Here is a 13,781-nt window from a genome sequence, read left to right as displayed (position 1 = left end):
AGGTCTGGTCCTTACACACACCTGGTAACCCTGAACCCCTCCCCAGGTCTGGTCCTTACACACACCTGGTACCCCTGAACTCCTGCCCAGGTCTGGTCCTTACACACACCTGGTAACCCTGAACCCCTCCCCAGGTCTGGTCCTTACACACACCTGGTAACCCTGAACCCCTCCCCAGGTCTAGTCCTTACACACACCTGGTAACCCTGAACCCCTCCCCAGGTCTGGTCCTTACACACACCTGGTAACCCTGAACCCCTCCCCAGGTCTAGTCCTTACACACACCTGGTAACCCCTGCCCAGGTCTAGTCCTTACACACACCTGGTAACCCTGAACCCCTGCCCAGGTCTAGTCCTTACACACACCTGATAACCCTGAACCCCTGCCCAGGTCTAGTCCTTACACACACCTGGTAACCCTGAACCCCTCATTCCTTTTCCACGCATTACAATGAGCCCTGTCCTCTGGTTTCTACCTCCACCAGCCTCTCCTGATCATTTTATTGAATCTTTATTTATCCTGGGAAGTCCCACTGAAATCTTTTTTTTGGGACTTTGTGATTATTCTCCTCACTCTCCTTGGTCTTCCTCACACTCTCCTCCTCTTCCTAACCCTCTACTCCTCCTCACCTCCTCTTCCTAACTCTCCTCCTCTCCCTCCCCCTCTCCTCCTCTCCCTCCCCCAGGGACCACCCTCTCCTCAGCCTCCCCAACGTGCTCCTCACGCCCCACATGGGCATCAACACGTACCAGACGGCGCTGAGGATGGTCCAGAGGATGGTGGCCAACGCCCTGGCGGCCCTGAGCGGCCAGCCCTGCCCGGACCAAGTCAAGCTTCAATGACAAACACTTTTCAGCGAGAGGGAGGGGTATTTTGTGAAAAGATAATATGGATAAAACGAATTAAAGACTGTTTTGTTTGTACTGCGCAGTAGAACACTTTGTCTTTGATTAATTCATTCATTCATTCCTTCATTGTAATATTTTCTACCAGGACGACAAATGGATTCATTTGCATACACGGTATCAATGCCATGGTCATATCTGAAAGCTAAGAACAACATACATTTTGCTTGGCAGAAATGTCCAACTTTAATCAATTGTTTGGCCATAACCGTAAGCAGACGGTAATTGGCGAGAGTTGCGTTTCTCTTCACACAAGTACATCTTTGATCCGCCGCGGAAAGTAGTCGACAGCTGCCGCACACACTACTCTCTTAACTAATTATTTTAAAATACTTTTAGGAGTACTTTATAGTACTTTATAATACACATTTGTTTAACATAAGAATATGTGTTGCCTATTCTCATCAATACATATATTTGATACGGTGATATCTTAATAAATAATATATTTGTATTCAGGCATCTGAAAAGGGATACTAAAAAATATGACGCATCACAATCGACGCCGTGTACTGAACGACCCAAACCCAGGCTTCAGTCAACAGAAGCGAAAGGACAGTTTCGCATGAGACAACACAAATAGTCTCAAAGTGGTTGAATGTACAATAACTCACTTTTTAACTCTCAGCATACACCATGTTTATCGCGACAGAAAACACACCGCCCTCTTTCAAAGGCTTCACCCTCGTTATGGTGAGTTCACAGACACTTTATGACAAGAATCACACAGATGAAAAATCATTGCAACCGTTCAAACTTGTGTTAAATATTGTACGGTGGCAGTCGAGCCTCTTGCTTGTCATAATATTCAACCGCATCTTTCTCATGGTTTATTATGTTAGAATCGTCTATGTGTATTATGTACTGTTGTAAACTGTGTGTGTGTGCAGACAGGGCTGGACTGGGACAAAAATTAGGCCCTGGCATTTTTGGCCCAGACAGGCCCACCCCAATCGGTCGGACCACACCCACCAGCACAAAAATACTTGCCTTATATACTCGTCTTATATACTGTGCTGTACAGTCATATGACAAACTGTAGTATTCCCCCAAACCACTACAAAGACGACTACATACAGTAAGCAATGGTACCAGTGCAAGTAGACCAGTGTACTCAGTGATCAGATTCCAGAGCGAATTTACGAACGCAGCCTTGTTGTTCTAGATTTTTTTTCTCCATTATCAACCTATCATTGCGCTTTCGAGTAAAACAAAGCACGCAACTGTCGCGTCTATCTTTTCATGGCAACTCTACATTGTGATTTACAAGGGATATTAACTAATATTAAGTAATATTATTACTTGGTTACATTTTGCAATTGATCCGCGGTACACATACGTGCCGAACTGTGGGGGGCGATCCGTTACACCCCTACACAGCTACCTATATTTTCCTTACCGGGTCAACGGTTACAGGCTGACTCGGCCCCGCTTCTTCTGTCTCCTCTCTATCCTCTGTATCTGTACCCTGCTCCCGCTCCTCCCTGCTAGCCTCCTCTTCAACCCTAACCCTAAACCTCTGTATCTGTACCCTGCTCCCGCTCCTCCCTGCTAGCCTCCTCTTCAACCCTAACCCTAACCCTAACCCTAAACCTCTGTATCTGTACCCTGCTCCCGCTCCTCCCTGCCAGCCTCCTCTTCAACCTGTTGCTGTTGCTGCTGTGGTAAACTTGAGGGTGCAGCAAACATGTCCCTAATGTTTACACATTTGGCAGCATCTGCCTCGAGTTTCTTCTTGTTTTTCTCCCTAAGTTTTTCCCAGCCTCCCTTCCGTTTTAGTGTGCTTTTGCGCTCCATCTCTCTCAGTATCTATCTAGTAACTATCCAGGCTAACTAAATGTATTTTGCCGGCCGGCTCGGCCCAAAACTACCGCGAAACTGAGACGGAGGTCTGGTGCTGCGTGCGTATGTGACCCCTGCCCCCCCCCCCCCCCCTTCTCTCTGTTGATTGGGCCAGCCCAGTGTCTGTATCGAAAATTGGCCAATGGGCCGCTGTCCCTGATTTATGGGCCGTTCAATGGTAGCTTTCGATTTATGGGCCATTCGTAGGTAGCTTTCGGCCGGGCCGGCTGGTTAAAAAAAAAAAAAAAAAACTTTTATTTTTGCCGGTCGGCTCGGCCCAAAACTACCGCGGCCCACCGGGCAAATGCCCGGTATGCCAGATGGCCAGTCCAGCCCTGTGTGCAGAGCTCCCTTGTAAAAGAGACCGAGGTCTCAATGGGACTCCCTGCTAAAATAAAGGTGAAATAAAAGTAACATATTTCTCTTGGGTGCAGCCGGCGATATCCGTCGGGAATGTTGGGCAGCTCGCGGTCGATCTGATCGTCTCCACGCTCAACATGCGTCGGGTAGGACACATCCACACGGACTGTCTGATCCCCATGGCCGGGAACAACCCCTACTCAACCTCCGCTGGAGACGCCGACGACCTCAGCACCAACGCAGAAGGTAGATACTGATGATGAAGATGAAGAGGTGATGATGGTGGTGGTGGAAGTGGTGCATAGTGATGATGATGATGATGATGATGATGATGATGATGATGATGATGATGATGAGGTGGTGTATTCTCCCTGCCTGTAAACAGTGTACTTGTCACCAGACTTGAAGTTGGCCGTTCTACAGATAAGGACGCCCATCATTCAGGTATGTCCCCTCCCAGCCAATCACAAACATCATTCAGGTATGTCCCCTCCCAGCCAATCACAAACATCTCTGGTCTGTCAGCTGGAGGTTCCGACTACTACTATTACTATGACTACTATTATTACTACTACTACTACTACATCTACTATTACTACTACTACTATTATATCTACTACTATTACTACTACTACTACTATTACATCTACTATTACTACTATATCTACTACTATTACTATGACTACTACATCTACTACCCAATACTATTATATCTACTACTATTACTACTATATCTACTACTATTACTATGACTCAGGGCTGGACTGGGACAAAAATTAGGCCCTGGCATTTTTGGCCCAGACAGGCCCACCCCAATCGGTCGGACCACACCCACCAGCACAAAAATACTTGCCTTATATACTCGTCTTATATACTGTGCTGTACAGTCATATGACAAACTGTAGTATTCCCCCAAACCACTACAAAGACGACTACATACAGTAAGCAATGGTACCAGTGCAAGTAGACCAGTGTACTCAGTGATCAGATTCCAGAGCGAATTTACGAACGCAGCCTTGTTGTTCTAGATTTTTTTTCCCATTATCAACCTATCATTGCGCTTTAGAGTAAAACAAAGCACGCAACTGTCGCGTCTATCTTTTCATGGCAACTCTACATTGTGATTTACAAGGGATATTAACTAATATTAAGTAATATTATTACTTGGTTACATTTTGCAATTGATCCGCGGTACACATGCGTGCCGAACCGTGGGGGGCGATCCGTTACACCCCTACACAGCTACCTATATTTTCCTTACCGGGTCAACGGTTACAGGCTGACTCGGCCCCGCTTCTTCTGTATCCTCTCTATCCTCTGTATCTGTACCCTGCTCCCGCTCCTCCCTGCCAGCCTCCTCTTCAACCTGTTGCTGTTGCTGCTGTGGTAAACTTGAGGGTGCAGCAAACATGTCCCTAATGTTTACACATTTGGCAGCATCTGCCTCGAGTTTCTTTTAGTTTTTCTCCCTAAGTTTTTCCCAGCCTCCCTTCCGTTTTAGTGTGCTTTTGCGCTCCATCTCTCTTAGTATCTATCTAGTAACTATCCAGGCTAACTAAATTTATTTTGCCGGCAGGCTCGGCCCAAAACTACCGCGAAACGAGGTCTGGTGCTGCGTGCGTGCGTGACCCCTGACCCCCCCCCCCCCCTTCTCTCTGTTGATTGGGCCAGCCCAGTGTCAGCCCCGATTTATGGGCCGTTCAATGGTAGCTTTCGATTTATGGGCCGTTCGATGGTAGCTTTCGGCCAGGCCGGCTGGTTAAAAAAAAATAAAAATAAAAAAACTTTTTACATTTTTTTTATTTTGCCGGTCGGCTCGGCCCAAAACTGCCGCGGCCCACCGGTATGCCAGATGGCCAGTCCAGCCCTGCTGACTACTACTACTACTACTACATCTACTATTACTACTATATCTACTACTATTACTATGACTACTACATCTACTACCCAATACTATTATATCTACTACTATTACTACTACATCTACTACTATGACTACTATATCTACTACTACTACTACTACTACTACTACTACTACTACTACTACTACTAATCATTTTAACTAATAACTCCCAGTTTTTAGTTGTATGTGATGCTGCTGTCTAACTGCATTGCAGACCAGCACTGTCCACTGATCCACCATGTCCTCATCCTTGACTTCCCTCCATCATGTCCTCCCTTGCAGACCAAGTCCAGAAGGTTCCGTCAGCTGATGGTGTCGTGGATCAAAGCCAGCGGGTTCTCCAGAACCGTGGTTCTGTCCAGCAGCCACGCCTACCAGAGGGATGACCAGCAGCTTCTGGGGTAGAAAGACACCTTTTTTGTGTGTCTGTCTGTCTGTGTGTCTGTGTACGTCAAAACAAATGTTAACAAAGTAGCCTTTATTCCATTACATTCATCACACACATTAAATACTAGGGGCGTAACGGATCACCTAACTCACAGATCGGATCGTGTCACGGTTTTTGAGTCACGGATCGGATCATTTTTCGGATCAACACAAAACATTTTTGTTTTTTATAAAAACTGCTTTTTCCTTGAATTCTGTAAAAACACCACTTTTACTATGTGACAAAAAACAACAACATTCAAGATGTCAGAACTGGTAATATATATATATATACATACATATATATACATATATATATAATATATATAACATATTCTACACTCAAACATTACATAATTATACTGAAATACACTCAATTTAAATGATAGGAGAGAGGGAGGAGGCGCCTGGTTGCAGCAGTGAATCACTGGGCTCTTTAAAGCAGATGAATAAACATGTTTTATGCCACTTTTAACTAAATAATAAAGTGAACCCTTATTTTGAACATGGTATGAAAAAAATGCCTACATTATCAGAAGTTGTCGAGCTACCTTTTTCGTGCCTCCCGTCATAGTTGACAGAGAAGCCAAAGTGCTCCCATACATGGGATTTAAATGACGAGGGAGGCATTGAGTTCTTCTCCGCCGAACAACGTAACATGATACACTTGGGCCGCGTTCGTAAATTTGCTTTGAGAGCGCCGGAGCGCACACTGGGTCCGACGTCATAAAGGGACCAAGTAATTTGATTGGACAAGAGGCGTTCCTTGAACGCTGATCAGATTCCAGAGCGGATTTACGAACGCAGCCTTGTTGTTGTGGATTCCCAGCTTCACGTGTAGCGAGCAAACAACGGATTCTTTTTCTTTCGCATTATCAACCTATCATTGCGCTTTAGAGTGAAACAAAGCCCGCAACTGTCGCGTCTATCTTTTCATGGCAACTCTACATTGTGATTTACAAGAGATATTAAGTAAGATATTAAGTAATATTATTACTTGTTAACATTTTGCAATTGATCCGCGGTACACATGCGTTCCGAACCGTGGAGGGCGATCCGAACGGATCACGGAATTTCCGTGATCCGTTACACCCCTATTAAATACTATACAGTAGAGTATAGTAGAGGCCATTAGGGACCATCAGGGACCAGTAGAGACCAGTAGGGACCAGTAGAGACCATTAGGAACCAGTAGAGACCATTAGGGACCAGTAGAGACCATTAGGGACCAGTAGAGACCATTAGAGACCAGTAGGGACCAGTAGAGACCATTAGGGACTAGTAGAGACCAGTAGAGACCATTAGGGACCAGTAGAGACCATTAGGGACCAGTAGAGACCATTAGGGACCAGTAGGGACCAGTATTGATTGATTGATTGAAAACCTTTATTGTCCCCAATGGGGAAATTTTGTTGTCAAACAGCTCAGTTAGGGCAGAAAACATTCAGTACAGAAAACAGAAAAACATTCAATAAAAAACATAAAACAGTGCAGGCTCAATAAGTAAAAAGTTCCAAAAGTTCCATCTCCAGGTCTCCCCCACCCTGCAGGGCCTGGTTGTAGAGTCGGAGTGCAGCTGGAATAAAGGACTGTCCAAATCTTTTTGTACTTTGACGGGGGAGAACAAATCTGTGGCTGAACTTGCTCCTCATCCCTGTCAGCTCGCAGTACATCGGGTGGGAGGGATTGGCCAGCATGGCCGCCAGTTTTTTCCCCATCCTCTGTTCTGCCACCACCTCTAGGCTGTCCAGCCCGGTCCCCACCACAGAGCTGGCCTTCTTCACCAGTTTGTTTAGCTTCGCAGCATCCCTGGCACAGATGTTTCCACCCCAGCAGGCCACGGCGAAGAACAGAACGCTGGCAACCACCGACTGGTAAAACATTTGCAGCAGCTTGTTGCAGACACCGAAAGACCTCAGCCTTCTCAGGAAAAACAGTCTGCTCTGCCCTTTCCTGAGAAGAGCCTCGGTGTTGTCAGTCCAGTCCAGTTTGTAATTAATTTGTACTCCCAGGTACCTGTAGGAGTCCACCCTCTCGACTTCCACCCCCTTGATGGTGATGGGGGCTGGGGTCCTTCTCTTCCTCCTAAAATCCACCACCAACTCCTTTGTTTTGCTGGTGTTAAGCAAAAGGTAGTTGGTGTCGCACCACTGCACGAAGCTCTCCACCAGGGCCCTGTACTCCTCATCCCTGTCGTCTGTGATGTAACCGACGATAGAGGAGTCATCCGAAAACTTCTGCAGGTGGCACTGGTCGGAGCTAAACTGGAAGTCGGAGGTATAGAGGGTGAAGAGAAAGGGTGACAGAACAGTTCCCTGGGGGGCACCGGTGTTGCACACCACCACCTCAGACTGACAGCCCTGCAGTCTCACATACTGACGCCTGTCTGTGAGGTAGTTGTGGATCCAAGCCGTCAGGGAGTCCTCCACACACATCACTGCTAGTTTGTCAGCCAGCAGTGATGGCTTGATAGTGTTAAATGCACTGGAGAAGTCGAAGAACATGGTCCTCACCATGCTCTGTGGCCTCTCCAGGTGTGTGTAGGCCCTGTGCAGCATGTAAATGATGGCGTCCTCCACCCCCATGCTCTCCTGGTATGCAAACTGCCGGGGGTCCAGGAAGTCCTTCACCTGGGGCTTAAGGTGTTGCAGCACTAGCCTCTCCAGGATCTTCATGACCTGTGGTGTCAGGGCGACAGGTCTGTAGTCGTTTGGGGTGCTGGGCCGTCCCTTCTTTGGCACTGGGACGATGCAAGAGGTCTTCCAGAGCTGTGGCACCCTCCTCAGTCTTAGAGATAGACTGAAGAGATGTTGGAATGTGTCCGCCAGCTCTCCAGCACACACCTTCAGAACCCTGGGGTTGATGTTGTCTGGACCTCTGGACTTGTTCACATTCACCCTGGAAAGCTGCCTTCTCACCTGCTCAGATGTTATAAAGCTGTGAGTACCGGTGTCTCCAGGTGTGAAGCATGCTCCCTGGCTCCTGGTGTTGGTAAGGGGAGGCAGTTGCTGCTGGGGTGCTGCTGGGGTGTCAGGGGGAGTGGGGGCTACTGTTGCCAGGGGTGCGGTACATTGGAGAGGGGAGGAGAGGGTCGGGGGCTGTGGGGGGTGACAGGGGGATGGGGGGGGTGACAGGGTCGGGGGCTGGGTCGGGGGCTGTGACAGGGTCGGGGGCTGGGTCGGGGGCTGTGACAGGGTCGGGGGCTGGGTCGGGGGCTGTGACAGGGTCGGGGGCTGGGTCGGGGGCTGTGACAGGGTCGGGGGCTGTGACAGGGTCGGGGGCTGGGTCGGGGGCTGTGACAGGGTCGGGGGCTGGGTCGGGGGCTGTGACAGGGTCGGGGGCTGGGTCGGGGGCTGTGACAGGGTCGGGGGCTGTGACAGGGTCGGGGGCTGTGGGGGGTGGCAGGGGGATGGTTGGTCAAACCTGTTAAAGAAGCAGTTCAGGTCATCTGCCTGCTCTCGGGTCCCCTCCACCACAGGATGTGGCTGCTTGTGGCCCGTGATCTTCTTGAAGCCCTTCCACACCTCCTTGGAGCTGTGGGCCTCTAGCCCGCCCTCCAATTTCCTCCTGTATTCCTCTTTGGCTGCTCTCAGCTCCTTCTTCACCTCCTTCTGAGTGGCCCTGGCTCCCTCAGTGTCCCCTGCCTTAAACAGCCTCCTCTTCCTTTTCAGAAGGTTCTTGATGTTCCCATTTATCCACGGCTTGTTGTTAGGAAAGCACCGTACCTTTTTAATGGGGACGATGCTCTCCTCGCAGAACTTGATATAGTCTGTGACACAGTCTAGCAGACCATCTATGTCCTCCCCGTGGACTCTCTGGAACATCCCCCAGTCGGTTGTTTCAAAACACGCCCTCAGCTCCTCCTCCACGTCTTCTGACCATTGCTGGACAGTCCTGGTGGTGATAGGCAGCCTTTTTATGATAGGGGTGTATGTTGGTTCCATCCAGACCATATTGTGATCGGATGCCCCTAGTGGCGGGAGGGCAGTGGATGTGTAGTAGAGACCATTAGATGTGCAGTAGAGACCATTAGAGACCATTAGGGACCAGTAGAGACCATTAGGGACCAGTAGAGACCATTAGGAACCATTAGGGACCAGTAGAGACCAGTAGAGACCATTAGGGACCAGTAGAGACCAGTAGAGACCAGTAGGGACCAGTAGAGACCAGTAGAGACCATTAGGGACCAGTAGAGACCATTAGGGACCAGTAGAGACCAGTAGGGACCAGTAGAGACCATTAGGGACCAGTAGAGACCATTAGGGACCAGTAGAGACCAGTAGGGACCAGTAGAGACCAGTAGAGACCATTAGGGACCAGTAGAGACCATTAGGGACCAGTAGAGACCAGTAGGGACCAGTAGAGACCAGTAGAGACCATTAGGGACCAGTAGAGACCATTAGGGACCATTAGGGACCAGTAGAGACCAGTAGGGACCAGTGTCTAAACGTGGTCCTGTGCTGCAGGACACCTCTGAGGTACCTGCTGACCCCGGCGCTGCAGCGGCAGACGGGGGCGTGTCTGGAGGAGCTGGCCTGGAGGGAGATGGAGAAGGTCTCCGCCTTCCCCGGGGTCACGGACGCAGAGCAGCGCCTCTACATACCAGGAGGGGGCGTCACCAAGGGCCTCTTCACTGACAGGTACACAGTGTGTGTGTGTGTGTGTGTGTGTGTGTGTGTGAGAGCGAGAGAGCTTCCTATTGGTTGATCCAAGTGTGAAGCCCTATTGTCTTTGTTTGATATTTGTCAGATATTTCAGAGTTTCCTAGTTCTGAGGTTCACATCTCTCTCTCTCCCCTCCTCCCTCCCTCTCCCTTCCTCCCTCCCTCTCTAGTTGTGCCGAAGACCTCCCCCTGGCTGTGGTGTTGATATTCTGCTCAGAAGGAGACAACATCCCAGACGCCTTCACTCTCGTCAACCACCTCAATGACTGGCTCCACCTGGTGGACAAACCTGTAAGTGCAGTCGCCGTTACAACCACAGGGGCAGGGTTGGGCTTCATTCACATTTGAACTCACTCACCTGTGCACGCATTGGAAACGACATTGCAATTTAAATTGATCCAAAGTCCTATGATTCTCTACTCAAGAATCAGTAAATAAACTCCTTACTCAATACAGTAATAGTTAGAGTAATGACCAATCTACATTAGATTGATTCAGATTATTGATCTACAATGTGCGTCTCTCTCCTCTCCCAGGCCCAGGGCTCAGTCCAGTGGAGAATTCCGGCATCTTGGAGGCTTCTATTTGGTAGTGGCATCCCTCCTGCTCTCTTCTGATTCACCACAGAGATACCCTGAGTCCTAAATACACCCCTACTCCCCATCTCCTAGCCCTCAGTGTGTGGACTGACCTTGGACCAGGACCTCAGTGTGGACTGACCGTAGACCGGCTTACTCTGAGAGGCTTTGTAAACACGGCTCCTGGTCTCTCAATAAAGGTCTGTGGTCTCTGGGTTCGGCATCACGCTTAGAACCTGTATGTTGACTCATGTATCTGCATCCATCATCATCATCATCATGATACCTTCTTAGGCATGAGGTTATGGGAATGTTTCCTTATAGTTGCTTTTTGTACCGATTGAAATTATGTGATTAAATAATCTGGTTTGAACTGATGTCCTGTGAGAACCAATGCGCTGTTATTTCACACACACATTCTCTCCGTCACACGCACAGTCCTTTTCTCTCTCAATCAAACACACACACACACACACACTCTCTCTCTCTCTCTCAAACGCACACTCTCTGCTATCCCTCCAGAAAGCACTTGGCCACTGGCCAGGCAGTATTCCGAGCAACGCTCCTTCCTGTAACCCGACACCGTCCTGTCACCTGACACGTCCTTCCTGCACTGCAAAAAGTAAATCTAAGTAAGATGAAATGTCTTAAATCAAGGATATATATGCTTGTTTTTGTCTGACTGCAGTAGTTTTGCGTGCATGTTTTGCGTGCATGTGCCAACACAGACCAAGCATAGCCATGTTTATGGAAACTAGATAACACCAGTTTAATTCTGTAGATACACTCTTGGATAAGGAAATGTAAGACTTGACGATTTGCATTTAAAGAAAAACAGGTCATGAAATAAGTATTTTTTTTGTTTGTTTAAAACCAAATACAATGTCTGTTTTCTCCATTTTTGTACAATCAAAAATATTTGTTTTTACACACATCTTAAAAAGAACACTATGTACAGCATGGAAACACAGGTTAGCAGGCATTACCACAATGACATCATCAGACATTATTATAATGACATCATCAGGCATTATCATAATGACATCAGACATCTTAATGACATCATCAGACATTATCATAGAGATCATGAGACATAATGACATCATCAGACATTATCATAATGACATCATCAGACATGCCACTGAGAGCCACACACATGGGGGGGGCAAGGGGGGCGGCCAAGCGCTGCCCTCCCCCTACCTGCCTCACAGACATGGTAGGAAATTTCAAGTAATTTCTTATAAAAAATATAACATTTGATATTTTGCCTCTGAAAAAGGTTCTCTGAAAATACACGTAAGAACAGCATTACATATTGGCAATGCATTATATAGGCAGCCCTAAGTCATGTCCCTATGTCAGATCCTTCTATAGGGGTCTATGTCAGGTCCTTGTATAGGGGTCTATGTCAGGTCCTTGTATAGGACGTATATGTCAGGTCTATGTCAGGTCCTTGTATAGGGGGTCTATGTCAGGTCTGTCAGGTCCTTGTATCCGCTTGTTAAGTCGTGACGTGTTTCCGGGTCCAACGTTGGCTGAGGCGCTGTCTTTGAAATGCCGAAATAATAATAATAATAAATTATATTTATATAGCGCTTTTCCGAGGCTCAAATACTCTGACAATATGGAGAAAACGGGAAAGTATTGTGTCCCTTGTTGTATGAATAGATCTGAGTCTAAAAAACGATTAAACTGTCATTCTACCGCTGTAGTTCACTGGTACTCTGGTGCAGAGAATTTCTGGTTAGGACCCGGAAATGGCTAAACGTCACTTTTGACGTCAGACTTAACAACCGGATTGGGGTCTATGTCAGGTCCTTGTATAAGACGTCTATGTCAGGTCTATGTCTGGTCTATGTCAGATCCTTGTATATGGGTCTATGTCAGGTCCTTGTATAGGGGTCTATGTCAGGTATATGTCTGGTCTATGTCAGGTCTATGTCAGGGGGTCTATATTGTATAGGGGTCTATGTCAGGCCTATGTCTGGTCTATGTCAGGTCTTTGTATAGGGGTCTATGTCAGGTATATGTCTGGTCTATGTCAGGTCCTTGTATAGGGGTCTATGTCAGGTCCTTGTATAGGGGTCTATGTCAGGTATATGTCTGGTCTATGTCAGGTCCTTGTATAGGGGGTCTGTGTCAGGTCTGCCTTGTTTTCATAGATGCAAGCTAAATGGGATGAGCAACAACAAGTAGAGGTGAAAGTGATAAAGCAACCAAACCAATATTAATATTCATATCCCAAACTATGGTGGTGTGTTATTGTGACCGGACACCAGGAGCTGCGTCATGTCATAGCTGGTGTGTTCACGTTCAATCGTTCTTCCTTGAAAGAATGTTGAAGTTTATACTGTAAACAGTTTTTAAGGATTTGAGGAGGGAGGGAGGAGCACTTGGGCAGGGGGGAGGGAAGGGGCAGAGGGGAGGGAATGGCTGAGAGGTAGGGTGGAAGAGAGGGGGTAGAGAAGGAGAGGGGCTGGGGGAGGGAAGAGGGGAGGGGAGGGGGAGGGAAGAGGGGAGGGGAGGGGCAGGGTGGGAAGCGTGGAGGGGAGGGAGGAGGGGGCAGTAGGGGCAGGGTGGGGTGGGAAGAGGGGAGGGCAGTAGGGGCAGGGTGGGATGGGGGGAGGGCAGTAGGGGCAGGGTGGGATGGGGGGAGGGGAGGGCAGTAGGGGCAGGGTGGGATGGGGGGAGGGCAGTAGGGGCAGGGTGGGATGGGGGGAGGGCAGTAGGGGCAGGGTGGGATGGGGGGAGGGGAGGGCAGTAGGGGCAGGGTGGGATGGGGAGGGCAGTAGGGGAGGGAGGAGGGGGCAGTAGGGGCAGGGTGGGATGGGGAGGGCAGTAGGGGCAGGGTGGGATGGGGGGAGGGCAGTAGGGGCAGGGTGGGATGGGGGGAGGGCAGTAGGGGCAGGGTGGGATGGGGGGAGGGGAGGGCAGTAGGGGCAGGGTGGGATGGGGAGGGCAGTAGGGGAGGGAGGAGGGGGCAGTAGGGGCAGGGTGGGATGGGGAGGGCAGTAGGGGCAGGGTGGGATGGGGGGAGGGCAGTAGGGGCAGGGTGGGATGGGGGGAGGGCAGTAGGGGCAGGGTGGGATGGGGAGGGCAGTAG

At 48.9% G+C, this 13,781-nt stretch overlaps 2 protein-coding genes across 3 annotated transcripts in view; both read left to right on the top strand.

Annotated features, from left to right (window-relative positions):
- Positions 1–843, top strand: part of LOC308154007 (putative 2-ketogluconate reductase) — a gene marked incomplete at both ends in the record, with an annotated part of 5,031 nt that extends 4,188 nt beyond the window's left edge. Inside the window, one exon of the mRNA XM_080527187.1 lies at positions 687–843. Within this exon, the coding sequence (XP_080383313.1) occupies positions 687–843 (157 nt within the window). The remainder of the gene's footprint in view (positions 1–686) is intronic.
- Positions 844–1,454: 611 nt separating this feature from the next.
- Positions 1,455–11,239, top strand: psmg2 (proteasome (prosome, macropain) assembly chaperone 2). 2 transcript variants are annotated; one of them, XR_013937343.1, is made up of 8 exons: positions 1,455–1,599; positions 3,183–3,354; positions 3,494–3,552; positions 5,294–5,412; positions 9,904–10,077; positions 10,271–10,391; positions 10,637–10,878; positions 11,201–11,239. XR_013937343.1 is itself a non-coding variant. In XM_080525728.1 (7 exons), the coding sequence occupies exons 1-7, from the start codon at positions 1,543–1,545 to the stop codon at positions 10,715–10,717; spliced, it is 783 nt and encodes a 260-aa protein (XP_080381854.1). In that variant the 5' UTR covers positions 1,455–1,542; the 3' UTR covers positions 10,718–11,020. The 2 variants fall into 2 exon arrangements, 1 of the variants encoding a protein (XP_080381854.1); XM_080525728.1 differs by lacking the exon at positions 11,201–11,239 and having other exon boundaries at positions 10,637–11,020.
- The last annotated feature ends 2,542 nt before the right edge of the window (positions 11,240–13,781 follow it).

The sequence above is a fragment of the Nansenia antarctica genome, assembly GCF_963989245.1.
Source record: "Nansenia antarctica genome assembly, chromosome: 3".
In the NCBI taxonomy this organism is placed as follows: Eukaryota; Metazoa; Chordata; class Actinopteri; order Argentiniformes; family Microstomatidae; genus Nansenia; species Nansenia antarctica.
This window is presented reverse-complemented; position numbering and strand designations above follow the sequence as displayed.